Raw genomic sequence first — 12,867 nt, 5'->3', positions numbered from 1 at the left:
ACCTTAAGAAACAACATTGCTGATTTTATGCATTGCCATTTCTGGTGACTAAGGTATTATAATTTAAACTAAGGTATAATTATTTTAATTATTTTATGTTTCTTAATTAAATTTATAAATCTTTTATATATATATATATATATATATATATATATATATATATATATATATATATATATATATATATATATATTATAAATTCTTTCGTCATCAGGTACGCATTGTGAAATACTGTATTAACAATAGGATTGCCTATTTTCATTAATCTTTTATAAAATTTTACTTTACACTTGCATAAAATAGCAAAGAAATCATTAACTGCGAACATTCCAGACGCACTACATCGCCATGGCAAATTAAGCATCGCTCGAAATACGTTCTTGTATTGCATACGAAGTGTATTACAAGCTCTCTTTATATAACTATACAATAATTGGCCGGTGTAGAAAGCCTGACAATAGAACTTAAACAATGCCTCGATACCCTGTAATTTCACTGTCATGTCCCACAGTTCAAAACGTAACACGCTATCCATACAAACACTATATATCCTTCCTCCTTTTCCATCTACCTTAATTGTCGTCAAGTTCTGAGAGTTTGTTACAAACATTTTAAAACTTGACTTTTAGCTTATGTAACCACAAATTGGCTTATTTTGTATATGCTTTTAACTTAGATTTGAAGCGTTTATAAATTTCCTAGGGTTTGCAATATTAATTTTGAAAACTTTTATATTAACACAGGTTATCCTAGTACGGCTTCTGTCCAATCCCAATGGCAATCTATGTATATTCTATTTTGTAAAATGTAAAAATAAAATGCACAATTGTGAAAGAAATAAAGATTTATTATTATTATTATTAATTTAAACTTTTATATATTTATTTATATTTTACAAATATTTTAGATACTAAATGATTACATTAATTCTCATACATAAATACATACATATCTGTCACGCCTGTCTCCCATTAGGGTAGGCAGAAACAATGGAACGCCAAATGCTTCGATTCAAACAAACCTCTTTTGCTTCTACTACATTCATCAATTCATATATATTTATTTATATTTTACAAATATTTTAGACACTAAATGATTACATTCTCATCTCTTATAAACCATTATTTCTTGGGATTAAAGAGAAATGATGACACATTATATTTTTAGTTCATCATTCTTTACATATACATATATGATATACATTTATTTTTCAGATTTCGTCATGGTTTTGGTGATATACGCGTCCCATAAATTCAAAGTAAATCCAGACAACGTGGCTACACCATTAGCAGCCTCCATTGGGGACATCGTTAGCAACTCTGTACTGGCAGTAACAGCCCAGTATATGTATGAACAAATACGTGAGTATTCTGTCATTCTTACCGCTCTATACCTTACTAATGTACCTAATACATTTTTGGAAAAATAAATACTGAATTTCTCGCAGGTTCTTCTCGACAAATAACATTTCAATTATAAAAAGTCAGCGTTAGAATTATAAAAAGTGATGATTTAAAAGAGTTGGTGTACAAATCGTATTGAATTTTATTTCAATTTGGTATCAATTCAATTGAGTCAAATGATTTAGAGTTGTATACATAATAAAATATGATAATTTAAAAGTACTTCTAAAGATTTATTTAAATAATACTTTTTATTGACTCTTTATTACTCTCTCTTCGTCCTCTTCATTACTGAAGGTCGTGTCCTTGAAAGGTGTCTGTTGCCTCTCTTATGATGTTATTCCATTTTACACGGTCTTCAGCTTCTCGCAGGGCAGCTGCAATCGACAGTCCCGTAACGGCGGTTATCTGGTCCGACCATCGATTAGGCGATCGTCCGCGTGGTTTTTTCCCTCTATCTTGCCTACAACCATTAGTTTGTACAGATTGTCGGACTGTCGTCGAGCACATTTAGTTTATTGACACAAACAGTCTTTTTTTATCAATATACATAATAATCTTACTGGAGTAGGTAAAATCAAATTTTTCCTTAATTGGTGATTACAAAATAAAATATATTTTTCTTTGTTTTCCTTTTACCATAAGAGCCCCATAACGAAGATAAGTCTGGTGAGTGGGTATGCAATAATTACTCATAATAGATTCATGCATTCATCAAACCCATTATAATACTGTATTTACCAGTTTTACATACATATAATTGCTGCATTTTCTTATTTAAATAGCTGATCAGTCATACTTTTTTTATTTTGTACATAATTTCATATCTGTTATTATTTATTGTAAGTTAAATCTAATTATGTAACTTGTAATAATTTTTAAACCAATATTGCTAAACTATATATTTTAATACATTTTTAATACACTTCTCTATACGGAGCTTACTTGAAAAGCTTACTAGATCTCTTCTCTTCCATAATATGTCAATGTGCAAAATGATTTTTTTTAATATAACTTAGAATGGAAAACAAACTGGCGGCTTACCTAACATAATCATCGCCTATGAATATGAATAGCTGCATGCACATCACAAAGAGGGAGATTTTAAACAAAAGTCGATTGCTTGGGTACCTCTGTCTTATTCGTGTTTCTACCGTGAAGCAGTTGTGTTTGCATGGCTGTGTTTCGGTTTGAAGGGTGGGATATGGCGTGAATTTACTGAGTACGGAGAAACAACACCTGAGTCCTCAGGAATGGCAACGCATGGGGGGTATCATGGGCGAAACAGTATACTCTGTTATGTCCATGGTACTGCTCATGTCTATAGGCGGCGGTTATCACTTTCCATCAGGTGGGCCGCCAGCTTGTTTGCCATTCTAAGTTGTATAAAAAAAAGTACTCTGTTTCGTCAATAGATTTGAGATGATTTATTCTTGAGAACTCAGTTATACCTCGTACTCTGTAATATCATATTATTACTACATAACACAGTCATACAATCACAGCTGTTTAGCGCAAAAGATATATTTAAATACAAATGATTTTCGTACAAAATCCCCATCTGGATTGTTTATCATCCACATATAATGTTTATCATTTATTGCAGAGCAAAATCTTTACCATTTGTATCGCTTTGTCCCTCAGAGGTGTCACTATGGCAGCCAATCGTACTTATGTGCGTATACTACTGCATGCTGCCGATGTGGGTTTTCGTTGTATGGAGGAACAGATACACCAAAACGGTCCTCACCACTGGCTGGACGCCCGTCATCTCGGCACTCTTCATTAGTGGGTACGTGACTATTTGCTTATTTTTTTTTTTATTTTACGATATTTGTAAGTATTCCTAGAATACGAGATTTTAAAACTTTTAGAAGCTTTACCTTATCTTAACAACACAATAAGGTCCCACTGTTGGCCTTTTTTCATAAGATGAGAAGCAAAGAGGAGCTATTACTTCGCTGGCCTTTGATAGAGGGTTTTGAGCCTAGTTGACCAGAAAATGAATTTACAAAAAGAATAAATAGTAGAAGCGAAAGAGGTTTGTTTGAATCGAAGCATTTGGCGTTCCATTGTTTCTGCCTACCCTAATGGGAGACAGGCGTGACAAATATGTATGTATGTATGTAATAAATAGTAGATCTATTTACTATTTTTGTTTTTTTTTTTATGCAACTTAGAATAGCAAATAACCTTACGGCTCACCTGATGAATGGTAATCGTAGCATTACACATTACATAGAACCATCTTAAATAGATTGATAGGCTAGCAATATGTTACATTGCTTTTGAATAAATTTAAATAAATATTTTTAAATTAACAAATAATGACAGACAGATCATATTCAGAGCATGTTGTTAATGAAACTGTTTTCATTCTTAGCATTGGAGGCATTGTCCTCGACCAAGCAGTTGACCAATATCCTGGCTACGAAGTGTTCCAACCGATTGTCAACGGTATCGGGGGAAACCTCGTCTGCGTACAGTCTTCACGTCTCGCCACCCATTTACATCAGACAGCTATTCCTGGCGTCCTCCCGGAGAATACCAGGATCATGGAGTGGCCATGGAAAACCTGGTTCTTTGGAAGTAAGTATATTTTTATTTAGAATGTGAAAATGAAAATGTTTCAAAGTATACACTAACATGATAATAATTCGCCGTGTGGTCCCGGCATAGAATGGGCCATCCCTTTCTTTTCCGTGGGTGTCGTAAGAGACTAGGGGAGGACGAGGGATGGGCAGCAGTGTCCCTCTTAAAACATCTCTTAGCTTAACTACGGTTGTCAATCAGCCTGCCAAGTGTGGCAACTATTGGCAAAACACTCCAAGGGGATTAAAATCACAAGATTATAATAAAAGTATTATAAAAGGTTCACAATAATGAATTAGAATGAAATAAACTACTTATTGTGAAAACATAACATTAAATATTCAGAAATGATGAAGTATGAGACATGCAAGGGGCGTCATATCATTATCCATGGTGCTGTTCACGTTAATTGGCGATGTTTATCCACTATCTATCATGATTATTAGTTGGGTTTTTCATCATTCCAAGTTGCGTAAAAACCAAGAACCAAAAGAAGCAAATGTCTTCATGAGTATCAATAAACTATGTTTCTATAGGTATATCTATAGCATCAACTACTTTTAACAATTTTTATTTAAATACAATTTTACTAATTAATTATAATTCCATTTCAGCTCCTGCTGCGAAGGTGGCCCGTATGTTGTTGGTGCTGGCTGTGTTAGGACAAACGATATTTATGGTGGTAGCCGATGTCGTCTACCAAGGCATCGTAACAGTACAATTCGCGTTTGGCCTCACCTACTTAGTCTGCTCCTTGCTGCAGGTATTATACCTTTTTTTTATTCAATAATAATAATTTATATGTTTTTGTAATAACTGAACAAATGCCTTCCCAATATACTGTCTGGAACTGATTGTTACTTTGTAATATATATATATATATATATATATATATATATATATATATATATATATATATATATATATATATATATATATATATATATATTTAATGTTTATTTATTTATCTCACAACTTTTTTGAGTACAATGAAACATTTAAAATAAAATAATACCATAGATACATCAAAGTTGTAGAGAACTGGTGTCTGAACTGCGTATCCAAAGAACCCGTATCACAAGGCACCAAGACCCCTCCCTGGCATGAAACATTTTATGGTAATACATACAAACGGAGATCACAAAACTTGTTAGGCGTAGCAGATACAATATGAACACGTGAAAATACATATACATAGCATTATTCTTTAAGAAATAAATATTAAAATTTATACAATAAATTCTAATAATAATATCTTATTTTTCTATACATATATTCATAATATATGCAACTATACACGAAATTTTATTCAAATTTCACCAGCAAATAAAGTGTGATTGAAATACAGTCGTTCAATAATTTTTACAAATTATCACATTTGTAATAACAATATTAATAGAATGAAATTGCTATTTTAAATTTGTTATGTCATTAAAATCTACAATAAGTCATTTGTATTGTTTCTTATTTACAGGTCATGGTGCTACTTTACCTGGCATATGTATTCATTCACTTAATGTGGAAGAAAAAGAAAGATCCGGACAATGCAGCTATACCATATCTTACAGCGTTAGGTGACCTCCTAGGCTCAGTGTTCTTGGGTCTGGCATTCTTTATTTTATCAATGTTTGGCATGCAATACGGTAATAATGTTCAGTGATCGTGTTAATTTTGTGGAATGATAAACGAAAAACCACGCCAAAGCTATATTTCAAGCCTAATCATACCAACTCAACAAGAATTGTTGAAGGTGTCTTGCAAAATCGTATAGTTTTGCATAAGATTACAAGCTAGATGAAATAACACGACAAATGAGATATGACAATGTGTAGATGTATTTTTGCATATATACGTGTCTTTCAATTTGACCCATTAAAATTTGACTTTTAGAAAAGTATTTATTATTTAGTATTTCGGTTTAATTATTGGTGATTTACTTTAAAATATATGATATATCTTTGCAGTATTAATTGTGAAAAGCCTTTAAGGTGCTCGGTGCCAATGAATATCAGCATACGTGGATGATCTATTTAGGAACACCTTTATTGTTTTGCATGTTGGCTTTGAAAATCGCAAGTCTTATGATAGGGGAGCCTAGTTAATGTATATAAATTTTGTTATATCACCTTGGCCTCCTCCGAATTGATGTTAGCGTGGCAATCTTTCTAAATGAGGGTGCCTCAATCTGTGATATGAACCCAAAAATGTGATTTATTGCAATTACTATCGTTTTAAACATTAACATCATTTTTATTAAGCAGGACAATAAAATTATTATTTGAAATTTTACAAACTATTGATGTAAGCGCGTGACATAATGATTTCATTACGCCTACGTTTGTGCTAACTGTTTTAGCCACTCACTTGTTTTTATCATGTTTCTGTTTTACATGCCTGACATATATTTTTACACCATTGTTTTGTACAGTAGGTCTATACCTATTGAATATTGTTTTCGTTTCAACTGTATTCCAAATAGATGATTTTACTTTCACTATGTGCGTATTCTGGTGATTAGAACGTTGGAGAATTAAGTATTTTTCTAAACATCGTCTATGTCTATTATATGGAAATTGCTTCTAGTTAATTGTAGATAAAAACCTTGTAAATAATAACAGTATAATAATTTTTAAGAAAACTGCTAAAATTATCAGTTAGTAGATATGTATGTATGTGATATGGCACTTTTGTTACTACCGTTGTTATGATATTTCTGAAATAATATACAAGATTGAAAAAAGAATGTAGCAGTAGTAAGAAAATCAATAGTGAATTAAATATGATTAATTGATTAAGGACATGATAAAAGAGAAAATAAATTTAAACCTTAAAACATTGGACGTTTTGGTACTAACATGTTGCATGTATCCAAATTTGCATATAGAAGACGATAAATTGCCAACGTTAAAACTAAACGTTTTAATAATTGACTGTTAGTATGATTTAGAATTACATACCGTTGACATGTATTTTGACGCTAAAACTCGTAACGTCCGACATATCTTTAATAGTAATCCACTAAATGATGAACATTTCAGAAATAACATAAAAAAAATCACTCCTATGAATGTAGTAATAGTAGACAAAATGAGTACAATAAAGCAATTATTTAGTATTAATTTAGGAGGCCTACAATTTTAATTAGGTAATTTATTAAAACTACCAAGTAAATAATTAAACCGGTTAGTATTTAAGCATTTGAAACGATTGTTTTGATAGTTAGTAAATATTTTGTGTATGATTGTCTGGTGTTGAGATCTCGTGAGTCAATGTAAATATTAGGTACAATGTATCTCAAATCTATGAAGTGTGAAAAAAAAAATTAAATAATTCAACCATTAAAAAATATAAAACTGTACTTCTTAGTGTCTATTCTTGTCTATAAGCGACGGTGAGGTGTTTGCTTGTTTCCCATTAAATGTTACATAAAAATTGTACTCAAGGACTCTTTAAAATTGAACAATTTTTTTTTTGTAAAATAAGAACATAGTAATATTTTGAATAAATAAAAAATTCTCAAAGGAGTTTAATGATCAGACACATTTTCCCCGAATTACAAAGCCTACAAAAACAGAAGTTTCTGTAACAATATACATACTTTTTTTATACCACTGAGATGGTAAACAAGCATACGGCCCACTTAAGCACGTAAGCGGTTACCGTAGCCTACGAATGCCTGCAATACCAGGGGCGTTACGCGCACGTTGCCGACCCTGAAGAAATCTCTTTACCGCTTTTTTTTTTTTAAGAATTCCATGTTGTATTCTCTTGGAAAAACCCTCGACAGGGAGCTCATTCCATAGCCAGAGCATCTGTGGAAAGAAAAATCTTTGAAATCGCGCTTAACGCGACTATCCAGGCTCTAAGGTATGGCGGTGAACTACCTGTCGATGGCGAGCTGTATATTGGTGGAAAGTGGTCGTGGGCACCGTAGGTTACTTGTGAAATGGATTTTGGAAATTTATAAAAAAAAATAGGAAATAATATGTAGATAGCGTACAAAATACGTTGTATACGTAATGGTTGAGTTATGGATGACTTTAATGCACGTTCATCGATTTGAGACACCGTGAATTCATTTGACGGACCTGTTATTTTGCAATTTTTGCAACTACCTCAGTTGTTAATGCTATAAAATGTAGGTTACCAAATTACATTATTAAATAGAAATATATATTTTGCTATACAAACAAATTAGATGACTCAAAGATCCTAATATGACATTTATATTATTAATACGTCTTACCAATTTTTCTGTCTATACCTTACCATCTTGTATATAAATTATAAATATAATTATTTTTGTAATAACCGTTTTCACATGCAGATTTATATTCATAACAATTTAATTATTGTTCATTTAATCTTTTTGCTTTATTATTTTAAATTGAGGAATAAATTTGTTAATTTATAAAATAACTGGTAACAGTGAATGTAAATGCATTTTGTTTATAAATTTATTGCTTCAAAACAATTTAATTATTGTTCATTTAATCTTTTAACTATATTATTTTAAATTGAAAAAAATATATTGTTAATTTGTAAAATAAACTGGTAACAGTGAATCGTAATGCATTTTGTTTATAAATTTGTTGCTTTTATAAATCGAAATAACAATTTTTGTGTGATAAAACGTATAGTGATGTGACAACAATGCTTATATTATTGTAAATGAATTACCTTATGTCGCAAAGAGAAAATGTGACTTAAACATTTTATATTTAAGATGTATTTTTGAATGGATGATGTGATATAAATGAGATTCAATTTGTATATAGAAATTGTTATGTAGTACGTAACAAACGTTGATAAATGCTAAATTTATAAATACTTTAGTCCACTACATACTCTTTTTTTTTATATAAGACGTCCACTTTGAGAGTTATTTTTGCCAAAATAATTTAAAATATAATAAGTTGTTATATCCAGAATTGATTGCCATATTACAATAATTCACAATAGGTTATTACGAAATTCTGAAAGCAATTTTAATAGTTTGACAAAATCACTACATTGCTCTGAAGCAATAGTGAAAAAAAAAAACAAATTATGTATAAAATTTTTAATTGTATTCACTTCATGTGCTACATATTAATTTCGTGACTTCTATTAATTTCGTGACTTCTATTAATTTTTTTCTTGAACAAATATCGAAATATTTTATTTTACTGTGTAACCAAAATATTGTTTGGACGAAAAAGTATTTATTTTTTTGAAAATATTATATGTATCATGTAGAGAGAATATTACAGTCGACTTACAATTCCCATAAAGCCTAATTAATGTATTTTACGAATGATGAAAACTATTATTGTAAAACTAATAAAATTCGACTAATTATTTAGTCAAATGCCAGTCAATTATTTTCTTTCTTTCTTGTCTATTTTATTCCCTACTTAATGTAATTTATCTAGTTATCGTTGTATACCAGTCTATCGTTCTTAATATGCATTATTTTCTTGGTATTAATTATGTCATTATTTATTTTATAAAACAATAACTATTTTAAAGTTGGCAGCATTGAAATTGCCACTTGCATATTTTTTTACCTCCACTAAAACTCAATTCACACGTGACTCCCTCTTAACGAATTGTACAGCCGTTCTTATACGCTTCCACTCAACGCGTCTGTATTGCCATTTAGCTTTCCACTTATTCCTAATTCATATGATCCATTTCATGTAAGAGCTCACTATTGGCGTGTTTAAGACTATTTTCCAGAAGATGGTGGGTGAGGTGGGGGGGGGGTTAAGAAGTCAGTCTGTGGAGACTAAAAACTATTTTTAACAGAGAATAATTATATTAAAATTAAAATAATCTATATATATATATATATATATATATATATATATATATATATATATATATATATATATATATATTATATATACAAAATAAAGGCTATTAAAAATGTTAAGGCGAATTCACGTGCAAGTTAGTATTTTTATGACAATGTGCCTTACACGAAGTAAGCTATGTAACAGGGGCCCGGCCATTCAAAAATGGTGGGTACTTACACTCAAACAACTAAACACCGAAAAACACCAAACACAGGCACCAAACTATTCTGATTAGGGCACTGCCCACCCAGCTTTCCTCTACGCTTATGCATATCATCTCTAGTAGGCATGGAAAATATGGATACCGATCCTACATCTATCTATATATTGGGTTCTTCTGGACACTGATAGTAGAAAAAAGGTGATCACCTATTTCGATATCATCCATATCGGTCGGATATCTATTTTCGAATGTTGCGAAAAAGTTTGTTGTCCAATATTATTTTTTGTATAACAAACTTTTAATATATTCTTTATTGAACGAGTATTAATACAATATAGATATTGTAACCAGAGGGAGACTTTGTACAAAAGTCGATTGCTTGGGTAACTCTGTCCCATTCGTGTTTCAACCGTGAAGCAGCTGTGTTTGCATGGCTGTGTTTCGGTTTGAAGGGTGGCATATGGCGTGAATTTACTGGGTACAAAGGAATAACATCTGAGTTCTCAGGAATAACAACCCATGGGTGGTATCATGGGCGAAACAGTATACTCAGTTATGTCCATGGTACTGCTCATGTCTATAGGCGACGGTTACCACTTTCCATCAGGTGGGCCGTCAGCTTGTTTGCCATTCTAAGTTGTATAAAAAAAAAAAAACGAAAATATCTATAGATATCTATATATTACCCACTCCTAATTTCTTGGAATACCTAATTTCATATACATTTTTATTACTTACACTCACACTTTTTTATTTATTATAAATTTGACGTTCATAAGCGGCTAAAATGTCCTACATGAATAAATGATTTTTGAATTTTGAATTGAATTTTTAAAATCTATCTTTACAATGCTGTCATATCACTCAAGTAGTGTGATTGTAGGACAGGAAGAGGCATTTTAGCAATATTTCGTAGTGAAAAATTATGTTTCTTACGCAACAACAACTAATACGTATTAATATCAAATGAGATGAAGTACATTAATCGACATGAAATTGTAATTGACATATTGCTTTTTTTATAAGAATTGTTAATTTAATATTTAAGTATCTAAAATGTTGCATGCCTAATTGTGGCGAAATATGTGGACTTAATATTATTTTATCTATCTGTATATTTACCATATTTCTTGCAAATAAATATTCATTCATTCATTCATTCATTCATTCATTCAACATTATAATAAATAATTATTCGTACGTAATTGGCAATGTATAATAGTCGGACAGACCTCGTTATTTTTGTTGACTGTAGGAATGTATGTAATCAAATTGTATGCCTCTCCTTTTAGTTTCCATATTATGAACTTGTTTACATTAAAAATATAAGATAAAACTAAACGCAATTTAAATTGTGGTATATTAAATAAATTATTATATATATATTAAATGTAATTTTATTTTGTTATTTCTTTTTTTACTCGAGGTGTTTTTTTAATGCATTTTAATGCAATCTACAATAATGAATTCAATCATATCATGGTATGTTATATTTTTTTCTACCATAGTGATTCTACATCACCATTTTTTTTAATGGGTGATAATGGAATGGTAACACCGCCTGCGCTATCGGTATACACTGGCGGGGTACCAATGAGAGACGATAGGTGACAATGGAAGGGCAGGTCAGTTAGCCCATAGTGAACGATTTCATTAAGAATTTAATACGATAGTTACCAAGAAGAACTGCAGGGAGGTCGACCTGATAGGGTATTAATAATAAAGTACAACGTAGAATGGCAAACAAGCTGACGGCCCACCTGATGGAAAGTGGTAACCGTCGCCTATAGACATGAGCAGTACCATGGATATAACAGAGTATACTGTTTCGCCCATGACACCCCCATGCGTTGCCATTTTGATTTAAAATCTAAATAACTAAATCGATTTTGATTAAATTTGTATGAGATCAATATGTAAATATGTATAACCTTTTAGATAAAAAAAGAATTTTCCAAATCGATTTACAATTAACATAGTTATGAAATAACGAACATAAAAAAACAATACAACGGAATTGAGAACTTCCTTATTTTGAGGTCGGTAGAAAATTTTTATGTAAAATAAATTTTTCCTATAAAAGTTATAATAAAGTTTAAGGTTGGAAACGTCTTTATACACTTACACCATCTAACTTCATTGTCTTCGTCAACAGTCTCCAGAAAATCTCAATAGATGTCGTGACACGTCGCATACGGAGTAATTTTCTATGTGACGTCATTTATAGTGCATAAAATTGAATGTAGATGGCGTAATATAATTGTAGTTTACATAATATCTTACACACCCACCCATATGCAAATAAATCACATTTAGGTTTATATTGACTATTTTTAACTTTTAAAATAGTCTTATGTTAGATTAAATTAATGAATGTAATGTATCTTTCTTTGAAATAAAAAGTATTAATTGCTGTAAATATATGTAGGTCAGGACGAAAAAACTTGTACGCCTATTGTCAAATCCGCTGCTCAGCTGAAAAAGACATTCCGCGCTGCGTGAGCTTTCAGCGATTAGTTCAAATTTTCGTCGCTTGAAGCGCCACTGATATGGGAAGTTAGACTAGATTATTATATTTCTATTTTCATACCTTATTCAATTAAAAGTATAAATCAGACTTAAACATTTATCATATGAGAAGTCTAAATTATATCTGAATAGAAAAATATTGAAGGAGACTTGAGATTGCCGTGGCTATAAAATTCATGAAAGCAATAGCTCTATAAACTAACAACTAGGTAAATGCCATAAGAATCAACCATTAATATCCCGAAACACCTGTTCTCACATGCGAGCGTAGTGCCAGTGCCAACCTCTCACATACTGCGATCGTTAGTGACAGTGCCCAGTGCGCTTGCGTACAGCACTT

The 12,867-nt window shown here is 31.1% G+C and overlaps 1 protein-coding gene across 7 annotated transcripts in view; it reads left to right on the top strand.

Annotated features, from left to right (window-relative positions):
- The window catches only part of LOC113519444 (solute carrier family 41 member 1), a 93,825-nt gene extending 84,475 nt beyond the window's left edge, over window positions 1–9,350 (top strand). For 6 of the 7 annotated variants that reach the window (XM_052897172.1, XM_052897173.1, XM_052897171.1 and 3 more), the window contains 6 exons: window positions 1,215–1,361; window positions 2,049–2,072; window positions 3,048–3,195; window positions 3,787–3,992; window positions 4,610–4,758; window positions 5,470–9,350. In XM_052897172.1, coding sequence (XP_052753132.1) covers window positions 1,215–1,361; window positions 2,049–2,072; window positions 3,048–3,195; window positions 3,787–3,992; window positions 4,610–4,758; window positions 5,470–5,655 — 860 coding nt within the window. In that variant the 3' untranslated portion in view covers window positions 5,656–9,350. The remainder of the gene's footprint in view (window positions 1–1,214; window positions 1,362–2,048; window positions 2,073–3,047; window positions 3,196–3,786; window positions 3,993–4,609; window positions 4,759–5,469) is intronic. The other variant, XM_026904559.3, reaches the window with a different exon arrangement.
- Window positions 9,351–12,867: the final 3,517 nt, after the last annotated feature.

Source organism: Galleria mellonella, unplaced genomic scaffold, assembly GCF_026898425.1.
Source record: "Galleria mellonella isolate WM207_F2 unplaced genomic scaffold, CSIRO_AGI_GalMel_v1 utg352, whole genome shotgun sequence".
In the NCBI taxonomy this organism is placed as follows: domain Eukaryota; kingdom Metazoa; phylum Arthropoda; class Insecta; order Lepidoptera; family Pyralidae; genus Galleria; species Galleria mellonella.
The sequence above is the reverse complement of the archived record's forward strand: the minus strand, read 5'-3'. Positions and strand labels throughout refer to the sequence as shown.